This window comes from Panthera pardus, unplaced genomic scaffold (genome assembly GCF_024362965.1).
Source record: "Panthera pardus isolate Hobbes unplaced genomic scaffold, ASM2436296v1 HiC_scaffold_17, whole genome shotgun sequence".
Classification (NCBI taxonomy): domain Eukaryota; kingdom Metazoa; phylum Chordata; class Mammalia; order Carnivora; family Felidae; genus Panthera; species Panthera pardus.
This window is the reverse complement of record NW_026526732.1, coordinates 10,663,307-10,677,773: the sequence shown is the minus strand read 5'-3', so window position 1 is coordinate 10,677,773 and position 14,467 is coordinate 10,663,307. Positions and strand designations below refer to the sequence as shown.

Below are 14,467 nucleotides of genomic sequence, written 5' to 3'. Positions count from 1 at the left end.
AAATACTGAGTTCAGGTTGATATTAGAAACCATTTAGAATATGGAAGATCATTTCCATACTCAACACTTCTTCATTTTGAAAACAGGTGCCCTCAGATTTGTCCTCTCTGTCATTCCTTCTCCCGAGTGATAGCTTGCTCGTGTCCACCCCGAGCTGTGCCTCCTCCTGCGTTCCTTGACTGGCTCCAAATGCCGTGTGCTGAAAAGCAGTGTCCTGGGACTCTGCCTTCAGCTCCGAATTGTTGGCCTTTCCTTATTGTATTCTCCTTTCCCCAGCAAGCACTAAATGACAGGAAATTAGCACTTGTAACACAATTACTCAATTCAGTAAGTGTCCTTACCTTTGCATTTCTCTCTTTGTTGATCTTTTTAAACTTGATCTTTTTAAACTGGACCCAAAATAAGTATTTTATTCTACCTTGTCTTAATTAGCTACTCAAATTAGTCATCAGACATTCAGCTTGCATTTTCATGCTACGTGTTTTAACATCTCTGAAAAGAATCACTTGTGTGTGAGCCACAGAGGCCATTATTTTCATCTTCTGTTTCTGTTCCTAACTGGATGAGTGTCTTCTCTGTTAGTTTTGTTTTGAAGAGATCTCAGAGGAAAATACCTTACGATCTTTTTTTAAGTCTTCTTACTGTCAGAAACGACTTCTGCAAAATTGTTATTTAGTAGTAACAGCCGACATCCATTACTGTGCCCTGGGTCCTGTTTGAAGTGTGTTCCATAGATTAACTCACTTCATCCTCACGGCATACTACAGGACGGGTACCATTTACCCCTGGACAGATGGAGAAACAGAGACAGCTTCACCAGGATACGCCACGGTCATGCCAGGATTCAAATTCGGGCAGACTCACCCATTTGCTTAATTAATGGGAAGCTCTCACATTGTCCCCATTTGCAAATGAGCAGGTTAAGTAATTGACCCACGATCTCACAGCTAGTAGGTGACAGAGCCTGGGTTCAAACCAAGGGAGATTTCAGAGGCCACTCACATAGTCACTGGGGTGTTATTTCCCACGCCATAGATGTACCCTCCTTGCTGGTTCATTCATTCAGAAAGCCACTGGGGAAACCAAAAGACAAACTACTTGCCTTCAAGGAACGAGGAGCATTTGGGGAATTCAGGCTTGGAAACACATCAAAGATACTAGAGATTAAGAAAAAAGTTTCTATGAAGTGAAGAAGGAAATTTTTTAGAAATGTATATTACTAAAGTCTGCATTATTACATATGCAAATGGAATGAGTCCAATCTAAATGTGTGAAAATGTCTAATTGCAGTGTATTTTATGAAATAGCACTTTTCTACCTTCAGGCAAGCACATATAATAACTACCCTTACGAGGTGTTTGCAAGTAGGGCCGCGAGACTTGCTTTAATAAATAGAATGGAATTATGTAATTGACACGTTAATTATTAATAAAAGAATTTGGGGGAAAGATTGCTGAAACAAATTTCGCCTTCATGTTTCTTAAGAACAAAGACTGTCTTGTTTTTGTGTTCTCTAAAACAGTGTCTGTCACACGGACTGTCCACAAATACTTTTTGCACATTTGTCACTGCGGGCAGTGGGGGTCTAGGCTTAATTTTGCTCTAAATAGCAGTATTTCCTTGGGCAACTAAATAATTCTGAGCTTAGATTCCCCTCAGTTATTCACTCACTTGTATGACAGGGTCTGCACCACCACATACAGCTTTTTCCCAGGTTTGTACCCTGAAGCAGGCCTGGGTTTATGCCTTAATTTGTATAGTGTGGGTCTTAGGAAGCAGGGAACTTTCAATCAGATGAGTCTGATGGGCCTTTTGTTTCTAAATTACTTGATAAAAGGTATTTATTCTGGGGCACCGGGGTGGCTCAGTTGGTTGAGTGTCCAACTTCAGCTCAGGTCATGATCTCCTGGTTCATGAGTTCAAGGCCCGCGTCGGGCTCTGTGCTGACAGCTCAGAGCCTGGAGCCTGCTTTGGATTCTGTGTCTCCCTCTCACTCTGCCCCTCCTCCGCTCGTGCTCTGATCTCTGTCTCTTAAAAATAAATAAACATCAAAAAAAAATTTTTTAAGGTATTTTTCCCAAAGAAGTTAAAGGGTTTTTTTTTTTCTAAAGTAGATGCCATTTGAAATATTCCTTCTCCTTTAACATATGTTTCTCAATGAATTCAGAAAACTCCAAATCATACCTAGTTGAAATGAATGCAGCTCCAAACTAGCAAGTTACACATTGATCATCTTACAACTGTTTCAGCTGCAGAGGAAGAATGCATGTTAGTAGGGAGCAGTCCACTCAGTACCTTGTAGTAGTGACCTTAGTGTCACCACGACCCAGGATGTCAGTCTCCACTCTTCCAAGTCCAGAATCGCAGTCTTATTATTGAATTAAGCTGAATTCAGCCTCTCTCCCACAGAGGTGAAATGTGTCTGCCACATGGGTTCACACGTCCCCCTGGACAGTGCTGCAGACTGACGACATCCTCTTCTCTGGCTTTCGGAAGGCTGGTCTCTGTGCAGATCCCTCCGTTTGGTTAACTCGGTTTCTTCTCCCCCGGAATCCGGTTGTGCTGCGTGTGACAAGTTTATTACCGTAACCTTATTTTATGGTTAAATCTGCAGTGCCCTGCACGTGTTCAGTTCCGTATTCCATATTGTTTTGTTGTTAAAGAAATATTCCAAATCTTCATCTCCCCAAGACCGGAGAAGAAAACAGAAATTGAAGTAGGTCATTTATAGCAAAAGACCGTTAACGCCCTCTTCTTTTGATGCTCAAATTCAGCTTTCGCATTACAAGGTTTACGCATGAATTTTTCTCAACGGACTGATGATCGTCACAATTTTATCAAAACCTGGGAATTTAAACCACTTAAAATTTAAAAAAGGAAAAATTAAAAAAAGAAAAGAAAAACACAAAGCAGCTGTAACTTGGACTGGTGTGAAACTATTTTACCTTGCCAATTAAAATCAACAGCACTCAGGAGTGCCGCGAGGCACTGCCCTTGCTGAGTAAGCTCATCTCATCCCGGTGGGCTGGCCCTCCTCTACAGGTCCTGGTCACGACAGCCATGGACAGCACTGTAGAGACACAGGATGTGCACGTTCAGCTTTACTTTACATCTTAGCCTTTTCCCAGGGCCCACAGCTCTGCCCTTTTTTCAAACGTCCGAAAAGAAATGGCCTTATTGAATCACAGGTGACGGATCTCAGAGTCCCTCAGCCATCAGGGGAAGCAGGTAAGCGCTCTCCCTCCAGGGGGCGCTGTTCGACGCTTGCGAGCACAGGGCGCAAGGACTCTGGAGCCCAGGGGAGGACAGAGGTGCGTTTGCAATGTGTGACAGCGGTGACTCTGACACTTTTTCATTTCTTACCAGAGAGATTTCACTGTTTTATACTAAATTTGGCTACTGAGTTGAGGTCATACCTTTTTAATGTAAGCGCTTTTTCTTATACTCGGTTTGAGAAATAAATTTGAATATCTGTGCATCATGAAAATAAAATTACACATATGATGCATACATAAAAAGGTAACTTCACTGATTAAAAACCTATTAATATTGGAATAGTTTCTCTGTGTTCCTTGAAAGATTCTATTTATGGACTGTCCTTGTCCAACAGTAGTTAGTTATTATCATTTTTCCCCCACAGCAACCACGTAAGATAGCTAATCCTGTATTATACCCTTTTTACAGATGAGAAAACTGACCTTGGGAGTAAGAAGTGGCTTTCTGAAGGTCACACGTAGCAGACAGTTGTACCCGTACTATTTGAGGGCCTATGCCTTCTCCTTCACTCACTGCCCTGGAGCCCGATACTGGCATCTGACTGTGCCCGTATGTCTTCTGGGCCTGTGTGTGATGTCAGCCTCAGTGATCGTTGTTTCTCTGAGGATCCACTTTTCCTTGCTGAGAGGCCACCAACACATGCACAGCTCCTTTCCCGGGAGTGGCTCTCCTCAGTCGCCTTCCCACGGACACCTCCCTCACCACGCTGTATAAATCTCCCTTTGTCTTTCTTCATAGCACTTAGAGCCATACGACGTCTTCTAGGATTGCTCCTTTGCCTGTGTTCTGCCACCAGAATGTAGGCTTTTTGCCTTCATTCGCTGCTGAATCCCCAACCATTAGCCCAGAGCTAGCACATAAGAGGCCCTTAAGAACTATTTAGGGGGCGCGCCTGGGTGGCTCAGTTGGTTAAGCGTCCGACTTCAGCTCAGGTCATGATCTCACAGTTCATGAGTTCGAGCCCCACGTCGGGCTTTGTGCTGACACCTCAGAGCCTGGACCTTGCGTCACATTCTGTGTCTCCCTCTCTTTCTACCCCTCCCCCTCTTGTGTTCTGTCTCTCTCTCTCTCTCTCTCTCTTTTTATTATTTTTTTTAACGTTTATTTTATTTTTGAGAGAGAGAGCGCCAGCGGGGAGGGGCAGAGAGAGAGGAAGACACAGAATCCAAAGCAGGCTCCAGGCTCTGAGCAGTCAGCACAGAGCCCGACGTGAGGCTTGAACTCGTGGACCACGAGATCATGATCTGAGGCAGTCAGACACTCAACTGACTGAGCCACCCAGGCGCCCCGTGTCTCTCTCTCTCTCTCTTAAAAATAAACGTTAAAAATTTTTTTAAAAAATCAGTAAAAAAAAAAAAAATTACCTTTGGGAGGTGAAACGAAGGATCACCTTTGTCTGTTTCTCTCTCTGCTCTTGTACTCACTGTACTGAACTTGCATTATTGTATAATTAAATTTTTGAAGGGGTCCATTTTTGTAACATATGGAGAAAAAACTACCAAAAGTGAAACTCTGAACCCAAACTGTAAGGTAGTAGGCCTTTCCCCCTCTGTTCCGAGCTTTGTGCAATATGGTCACTTCTCGTACATGGTGAAGACTTGAAAATGCATGTTGACTTAGGGAAAAAATATGGTACCCATACTTATCGATTCCAAAAACAAATTATTCATTCCCACCAGTGGTAGGATTTAATGCAACTGGGGGTAAGTCAGCTTTCATTTTGAACCTGCATTTGTGGTCTTCCTATCTACTCGGTCAGGTGGTGCCCAAAGAGCAGCATTGTGTGATCAGCCTGTGTAAAAAGGTGGGGTTGAAAGGTTTTTGAAATAGAACTTTTTTTTTTTAACACAGAAAGGATCTTATGAAATACGGTAACCAGCAAATAAGCATGTGAAAAATGCTCAAAATCATTCTATTTCTTAATGTCTATTTCTTTTTTTTTTTTTTAACGTTTATTTATTTTTGAGACAGAGAGAGACAGAGCATGAACCGGGGAGAGTCAGAGAGAAAGGGAGACACAGAATCTGAAACAGGTTCCAGGCTCTGAGCTGTCAGCACAGAGCCCAACGCGGGGCTTGAACTTACGGACCGCGAGATCATGATCTGAGCCGAAGTCGGACGCTTAACTGACTGAGCCACCCAGGTGCCCCCTTAATGTCTATTTCTGAGAGAGAGAGCAGGGGAGGGGCAGAACAAGGAAGGGACAGAGGATCCGAAGCAGGCTCTGCGCTGACAGCAGAGAGCCCGATGCGGACCCTGAACTCGCAAACCGTGAGATCATGACCTGAGCCGAAACCAAGAGTCGGATGCTTAACCGACTGAGCCACCCAGGCGCCCCGCTAATTTTTTTTTTTTCGTTGGCGATATCAACAATGTAGAGCAATTAGAACTCCTACGTGTTTTTTTTTTGAACTTACACATTTTGTGGTAGGGTTTCTTCAAAAGCCCGACATGTACTTAGCCTTCAACCTGGCACTCTCTCATCCCTAGGGTTCTGCCAAGAGAAATGAAACCTATGTCCACACAAAGACCTGTGTGCAAATGTTAGCGGCTTTGTTCGTATCGCCAAAAACTGGAAACAACTCAAATGTCCACAGAATTGAATGCTCCTCAGCAACAAAAGGGAACAAGCCACTGATGTGTGCAATAATGTGGATGAATTTCAAAAGCGTGGTGCTTTGGGAAAGGAGCCAGACACAAAAAGACCACATGCTGTATGATTCTATATGACATCGTGGAGAAGGCAAAGCTGGAGGAACAGAAATCAGATCAGTGGTTCCCACGAGGGGGAGGGAGTGAGAATGACCACAAAATGGCAGGGTTTTTTGGTCATGGTAGAAATAACCCACATCGTGGTGGTTATGGAACTACACAGGATTGTTATTGTACGTAAATTCTATCTCTAGACATGACCTAAAATCATATTATGTAGTAGACAGCTGCGAAAAGGAGCGAACGTTATTAACTAAACAACGAGGTAAATGCGTATTTAGCCCTCATTCACAAACATGTTTATCATAATACATTGCTAATTATCCATTTTATTTTCTCCTGCTCGGGGTAAAGTGTCGGTTCTGTGACTTGGGCACCATTGTATCCTCCACAGCATGGGGGAATAATGGAGAGCCTTGCCTGTAAAAGTTACTCATAAATAATTTGTTGAATGGTGAAACGGAGAAGCAAAACTTCATATGTGAGTGGAAACACTTAATAGTTCAATAAAAGCGCTAAGCTTGGAATATTGATTGTAACTAGCAAATTTAAATACTCCAGAGTCAGGTACAGAATTATCTGCACTTCCCCTGAAATAATCATGGTGACTTGAATGGAGTCTCGCTCCTGCTTCCTCTCTCTGGCGCTTGACTATAACTCCCGGTAGGCTGAAACCTGGATTTATTTGGCGACCGGTTTTCCAAAGCTGGTGTGCCAAGATGAACCCACTTGAAAACCGTGAGCTCTCGGACTTGGCTGCCAGACCCGTCCAGCTGAGGTGGGCTGGACCAGCATCTGCTGCCTTCATTGTGCTTAATGCTGGATCCATCTGTTTTCTGTCAAAGCCAGTGCCAACAAATTACTAATCTATTAGAGAAACATGGAAATAAGATTGCACTTCTCGTTCCTGGCTTTTCCTCTCATATTTTGCTTGGCTTACGTGTTTGGTTTTTATTTATTTGGAGGAGAAAGATACGTTATCGAGTGGGCAAGGCGGCGGCATTAATCATTTTTTCACTCCTTCCACGCATTTTTAAAAGACCATGGGGACAAGATCATCAATGATCAGTGGCTGTTGAGGGTGTTATGAGCGTCGATGGTGATGGCGGTAGTAACAACGGTCGTTTATTAGGGGACTCCGTGCTCGGCGCTGTCCTAGTCCCTCCATACCTATTCCCCACGACTCTCGTTACTTTACAGATGGCAGAACTGATGTGCAGACAGGTTAAGTAACTTGTCCAAGGTCAGGCCGCTATTCAGACCCAAATTCTAGAGCCTGCGCTTTGTCCATCGCTGCCTCTTAAGCCATTTAAAGCCTTTAGAAAGCATTTTTATCCAGGCATGTGAGTTTAATGAGGAAAGTCTTTAGAGTTTCAAGGAGAAGAAAAGGGGACTTTGTATTTCTTCCACCAAGTAGAGGCCTCTATAATTAGAACATATTCCCTTGACGTGTGCTTTTGAGTGCCGATTCATGGAATCAACCCAACTGATTGAGGAAAATTAGATTGGGAGCCCGGTACTCAACGGGCCTTTCTAAGCACAAGTGCTTTTGCGTGCATGTCTGGGTGTGCCTGGTGGTTGTGGTCCAGCACGTCCACCGCCCGATGGCAGGACGCCGCCTGGCTGCTGAATTGAGCAAAGCCACGGAGACACAGCTCTTTTTCGCACACGCCACGAATGAGATAGATGAGGTCGGGTCCAGGGTAACCGAACATCGCCATCCTTTCTTTCCTTTGGGATCATTAAAGTACAGCTCCTGCCTGCCGGTTAAACCCCAAGTACAGGAACCCAGTGTGATGGAAATTCTCTGTTCCCCCCGTAAGCAGAGTTCAACAAAATCAGGAACCTTCTTCTCTAATAAAACCGCACTGTGGGTATAGTCTGAGATAAGCATGTCTAAATGCTTGTTTTCTAAAACAAGATTAAAGTGTTATTTCATTTCCTTCGAAAGCAAAGGGTACATATGTTTTCACTGAGTAAGGTTTCTTACCAAATGAGTCACTTACCAAGTGTTGGGGGAGGGTGGGAACTGGTAATCGAATGAGTATGTGAATTAATTTCATTTGCATTCGAGCTGTGAATGAGTCGATTTATTTTTAATAAAAGCAAGAGCCAAAAAAGAGCCCTGTCTTCACTGATGTTATCGGGCTGTCTGGAAGTGAGGGCGTGTGAGGTCAGTGAGGGCGGAGAGGAGAAATCTTAATTCTGCCCCCAGAGACGCGTTCTGAGGACTGCGCTCTGAGGAGGCGTGGGAAGAGGCAGGACGGCAGCCTGCCCACCGCGCCGTGTCCCTCACAAGCCGGGGAGGCATAAGGTGCCCTTTCCACCAAGATGCTGTGACGGGAAGACAGACGGGGACCTTATGTGGGGTCCTGTGGGGTGGGAGACTCTGAAACAAGAACTTTTTATAAAGAACTTTGAAATTGATAAACAGTGAATGTTTTACCTTTTACTTGGAAACAGCATACGTTTGTTTCTGCAAAGGCAGAGTGTCGTCTTACGAGAAGGCAGTTTAAATTTGAGGAGCTGGCCATAAAAGACCCACCCGCATGTAACTCGGTGGTCCTGAAGTAATTTACATCAAACCTCTCCTGTTCCCTCTATTCTCTTTTGTTTTTCTCTCCATTTTCCAGTTCCTTCAGCTGCTAGTGCCTCCCTCTGTTATTCCTCTTTAGGCTTTCTTTAGCCTTCCAGAGGACATCCGGGGTCAAAGAAATCTGGCTTTAACAAGTCGCTTTCCGTGCTGGTGGAGCACTTCATTAGTTTGTCCCAAGATTGGTCTATAGCAGGGGCCAGCAGATTATGGCCCACTTTGGCCCACCACCTGTATCTGTAAATAAAGTTTTATTGGAACACAGGCGCTTCCATTTGTGGAGATAGCGCCTCTGGCCACGTCGGAGCCACAGAGGCAGTTGAGTTGAGACTGTCTTGCCCCATACGGTCTAAACTATTTACTGCCCCACCCTTTACAGAGAGTGTGGCGGCCCATGGTCCTTGTGAATGGTGGCTTCCGTACCATCTGCAATAAATAACACTCTTCACGACACCCAAATAAGAAAGCTCATGTGATGCACCTAACAGAGAGCAAGTACCCAGTCAGTGTTGAAAGTCCACGGATCTCTTGTGGATTTGTAGGTCATGCTGCTTTACATGTGTGGGCTTAAGAAAACCTGGTTCTCCTGTCGTGATGATACGTTACGTAAGTGTGGTTTTTCCTTAAGCATCTGAGAGGCTGCACGGCGGTGTGATGTGCCTGGACTCTGAACTGCACACACAGACTACCTGAGTGCAAACCGTGGCTCCTCTGCCCGTCGGGCACTTGACCTCGAGACAAGCTCCCCAACGTCCCGTGCCTCAGGTCCCTCATCTCTAAAATGAGCAGTGTAATAATAGGGGCCTCTTGGGTCTGATACAAGGATCAAGTGAGTTAATGCAAAGAATTTGGAACTGAGCTTAGCACATAGTAAATATCAAGTATTTGCTTTTGATATTTTTACTAGTCAAATCCAGTTTCTGCTGGAAAACCTGGGGAAGCTCCTCCTTATCTTCCAAATAAACCCTACACTTGGCGGCCTGGAACACGAGACCATGCAGGTCTGACCTCTTCCCCCGGGGCCCCGTCCCAGCCACACAGAGCTCCTCCGTGACTTATCTGGAGATCGTTTGCTCTCTGGCTGGCTGTGCCGTGTGCACGCTGTCCTCTCTTCTGCCTTACTCGCCACTCAGGTATCTAACCCCTACCATTTTGACTCTGTGTTTGCAATACTTTACATACTTTATGCCCTTGAACCCTAGCAACCACTCCTCAAGCAGACCATATTAGAGGTGATAATCTTTGCTTTGTGGAGAAGAGGATGGGAAAAGAAAGAGGAGAATGAGCTGAGGTCTGGTAGTTAGTATGTGTGGAGTGGAGCCTTCACTCAGCACCAGTGCTCCCAGGTCCCAGGGCCTGCCCCCCACGGGTTCCTGAGGCCACGGCCCAGCAAAGAAATCTTCGCTGAACTACACTGTCACGCTGACCCCCTCCCCCCTCAAGCAGACTTGCTCTCCATTCTCTTGCACTTTTAACAGTACATTATCTTTCTGGTTTTGCGTTCATACTTTTTCTTGTCTTATCACTGCTGCTACACCTCACACACGTGCGCGCACACACACACACACACACACGGTGAGCAGCTTGAGTGTAGGAATTGAATTGTATTTAATTTTATATCCCCTGTGCCTAAAACAGTTACGTTATTTTGACAAGGAGGCTCTTCCAGAAAGCAGTAAGGATCGATTGAGAAACGCTTATCCATATTCCGCAAATGCTTTTTACATTTGTTTCAATAATCATTTGTGAGAAAGCAGCATATCGTACTGGTTAATTACATGGGTCCTAGAACCTGTTTTTGCTGGAGCTTGAATCCTAACCTACTAGCTGTCGATTTTCTTCATTTGTAAATGGAATCATGGTCATTTATATATGTATTTCATACGGTTTTTGGAGAAGCGAACGAAACCATTGATGTAAAGCACTTAACCCAGCATGTCAAACACAGTACGGTTCAGCAGTTACTCTCTGCAATTGTTATTATTGGAACGACATTACTTATGCCTTTAATGTATGTACACTCGGTCAAAGTAAAAGGTGTGGAAGGAGAGAGAAAACTTTTGAAATAATTGGGGTCCTTGAGGCTGCTGCTCTCCTTGCGAGCGCATGCGCCAGCGTGAATGGGGGCTCGGGGGGGTCTGTCTGCCCCCACCGGATGCCACCACCCCTTCACCGCGTTGACTGTCGTGCTAGTACGTGAAACCATATTTCCGAGGACATGGCACCAAGCACAAGCGAGCTGCTTTATCTGATGCTCAAGGCGGAAACAAAACAAAACGAAAACCCTGCTCCCAACACCAGAGAAAAACTGGTTGCTTTGCTGGACCAATGCTGAGTTTCCATGTGACCCCTCCTGTGGGGTTTTGGAGGATAATCTTGACCAGATGTGCATTTTGTCTTACATGCCGTCTTTCTGGCCCTTTGTCATGACTGCCGCATGCAGTAGTGGGGTAGTCATGCAGTCTCAGCGGCACGTTCCTAAGGACTAGGGGTTGAAATAATTCTGGGGTAAAATGCAGAAATGTGAACGTTGGGTGTGTTGAAGCACCAACACTCACTGCTAGCATATCCCTCGCCTGTGCATAGGTTGTTTTAATGATCAGCCTGATTGTCCCCTCCCTCTCTCAGCGGGCCTGCGTGGCTCTTTGCCTTGGAATGTGCCAAGATAGCTTATTTTGCCACAGCCCGCCTCGTCGGTGCCAGCAGGGGAAGGGTTAATAAGGGTCATGGCTGATATTCTGTGTTGATCACACTGTTGGACGAGAAGTCTTTCTCGTGGCCGTCCTCACAAGTACAGATACTAAGTAAAAGGCTTCAATTTGTGTTTACTTTTTGTTTAGGTAACTACTCCAGACCCCCAACGTATAGTGGGGTGCCCAGTGCGAGCTACAGCGGCCCAGGGCCCGGCATGGGCATCAATGCCAACAACCAGATGCACGGACAAGGGCCAAGCCAGCCGTGTGGTGCTATGCCCCTGGGACGAATGCCATCAGCTGGGATGCAGAACAGGCCGTTTCCTGGAAATATGAGCAGCATGACCCCCAGCTCTCCCGGCATGTCCCAGCAGGGAGGGCCAGGAATGGGGCCACCGATGCCAACCGTGAACCGTAAGGCACAGGAGGCAGCTGCCGCAGTGATGCAGGCCGCTGCAAACTCGGCACAAAGCAGGTATGCCGTCGGGGCAGGTGGTCTGGGTGCGGACGTGTGAGCACGTGCTGAGCACAGAGCTACATCGTCACCCGGGTCACCCGGGGCGGGGGGTGGGGGGGAGCAGTGGAGTGCGATTTTGCTCGGCCGTTCCTTCGGTGTTAATGTTTTCTGTACCGCAAAGTACAGACAGGTGAACGACAGAACACGTTCCGGGAGACATCGAGGAAGGAATCTGAGTTGTGGGAGGTTCTTTGAAATGACTGCGAGGAGTCCTTATAACCAGCCCAGAGCAGTGGCATATCTCATGGTTCCGTTTAGAACAGCTAGGTTTAGGCAGGAAAGTGTGAAGCCTGAAAAACTAGGCTTTTAAGATCGAAAACACTGAAAAAGAACCACCTTCTTTTTTTCTTTTTTTTTTTTTTTACCCCACCATAAAAATCTTTATAAAATAGAAACCTCGTCTATGCACATATTTGTATCGTGTGTGTTTGTCTAAATGTATACGTGTGAGATTTATAGATGTCATCTTCTTATATTTTATTTCTCTGGGCATACCTCTCTGTCCAAACCAAAATGTGGTTAATAAAGCAAAGATAATATTTCATAAAGTTTAAGTTGATAGAGCAAGGCTTTAGCCTCAATCACTTGTTTTTAATCTTGATTTCTAAAATGATTGAAGCAAATATTGAACCTATATAAAAATAACGTACTTAATTAAAAATTTATGACCGAAGTGACTAGTTTTAAAGGAAGCACTTATGAATATGTTTTAAATTACGTTTAGCATATGTTAAAATATGTTTTAAAACAAAGCACGTTGACAGCTATGTCTGAAGTTACGGTATCTTCAGAAGAAAAGATAGAGGAATCAGATTTTTGTCAAAGGGAGAGAAAAATGTGCGTGTGTGTATGTGTGTGTGTTTAAATGTGTCCTTTGTTACTTTTCCTCTGAAAGCTGCTATTTGGGGAATGTTAGGGACCCCTTCAGTCTCCCTGTTTGCTCCAAATAAAAATAAATTTCCCTTGAGGAATCAAAAGGAAAATCAATCATCCTCTCTCTCTCTCTCTCTCATCCACATTATAATTACTTAAAATTTCCTGAACCCCAGATACTAACCTGAACCTCACAGACTTTAGGGAATGTATTAATAAACCTGTCCGTGAAAACTGGTTTGCCTGGTCCAATTGAAGCTCTAATTTAGGGTTAATTGTCCATTGTTGCACCTCCTGAAGCACAAGTTATTTTCAAGTAGAAAGTACCTGACTGCATTGGACGATGAGGCCTCGGATAGCGGCCCGGGGAGAAGATAACCACAGATATTAAGACATAATTGCTTGATAAAAAAGTCTTGCTATGCTCCCTTCCTGAATCAGTTTATATATCATTTTGTATAAATTAACGTATAAATCCACATCCATGCGTTTTCCTTTCCTGTTTCTGACCAGGAGGCAGTTCCAAAGCCCTGCCTTCACACACTGCCCGTTTTCAGCGAGGGCCCGTGTATTTTTTGGCTTGTACCGAAGTCAAAGCTCCGCTTCAGCAGCGTAAACTGAGATTACATCTGAGAATCTCACTTTTCTCTCTCCTCTGCCCTGTCCTTCACCCCGCCCCCCCCCCCCCCACTTTTTAAGGAATGTTCTCCAGCTCCCCTCCCAGGCAGCTGCACGGTACAGAGTATTATGCCACATTCTGTAGCCCCCGCCGCACCTATGTGTGGAGGTGACATGATGGACAGGGGGATTCGTACTTGTCTACAGAACAAATCCAAAGAAGTTGTTCTTCTGTTCTGCTTTAGGCCACCATACATTAGGTCGCCTGCTTATCCCAGCCAGTCTGGGGCTGGCGGACGCCCCATGTTTTCTTCCCAGCACCCCAACTATGGCAACTCTCAGGCTCCCATGATGCACCAGCCTGACCAGTACGGGTAGGTAGCAACATACCCTGACTTGCTGCGGGACCTGGGCATTTTTTTTTTTTGAAACTGTTAATGAACGTGCCATCTGGCTGCGAAAGGAACACCCAGAACAAGAAAGTGAAAGACCTAAGAGGAGATCCATCCCAGAGGGGGTTGTCTTTTCGTTCCTTTTTGTTTGTTTCGGGGGTTTGGTTCGTTTTGTTCTGTTTTGTTCTTCACTCTTCTGAACGGTACTGTGGTAGTGCGGTGGGAGCGTGCATGCTGTCCCCCAGATCCTGTCTCTGCATGGCTTTTGGCATGGCTTGTTCCCTTCATGCCTGAGAGGGAAAGAAAAACTTGTATCTCCATAAAAGTAATGAAGCCACCCGCTCTGGCGTGATCTCCCCCATTGTCGTCCCTCTGTTGTCTGGGAACTTGTGTTGTGTAGCACCGTGATCATGACTGTGTTATTGTCATCTCTGCCACGACAGTGACCCGCTCCACACACGCACACACACCCCTGAATTCAGAGAGCAGCGGCCGCGTTTGACGAGAGACCCACTGCAGGAGACAGGACTTAGGTTATTAATAGGACTTAGGAGGGGATTCTTTCCAGCCTCCCTGAGCAGATACCTGTGCCAAAGATTTCTATTCTTTCCATCTCCCAAGGAGTTTTAGAATATTGAAGTCACCAGAAAAACTCAACCAAATAATCCAACGCAGAATTTTCTTTCGAAACATGGTGTTGCCATATTATTACCCATTTCGACACAGGAATTACATACAGCAACAAAAAGTAGCTTTCTTTTTTCCTACTGCAAAGCTATATAGCAACAGGCTG

General features: G+C 45.2%; 1 protein-coding gene across 9 annotated transcripts in view; it reads left to right on the top strand.

The window, feature by feature from the left end:
- Positions 1-14,467, top strand: part of ARID1B (AT-rich interaction domain 1B) — a 446,720-nt gene that overhangs the window by 375,995 nt on the left and 56,258 nt on the right. For 6 of the 9 annotated variants that reach the window (XM_053904333.1, XM_053904331.1, XM_053904329.1 and 3 more), the window contains 2 exons: positions 11,422-11,749; positions 13,528-13,656. In XM_053904333.1, coding sequence (XP_053760308.1) covers positions 11,422-11,749; positions 13,528-13,656 — 457 coding nt within the window. The remainder of the gene's footprint in view (positions 1-11,421; positions 11,750-13,527; positions 13,657-14,467) is intronic. The other 3 variants (XM_053904334.1, XM_053904330.1, XM_053904332.1) reach the window with 1 other exon arrangement.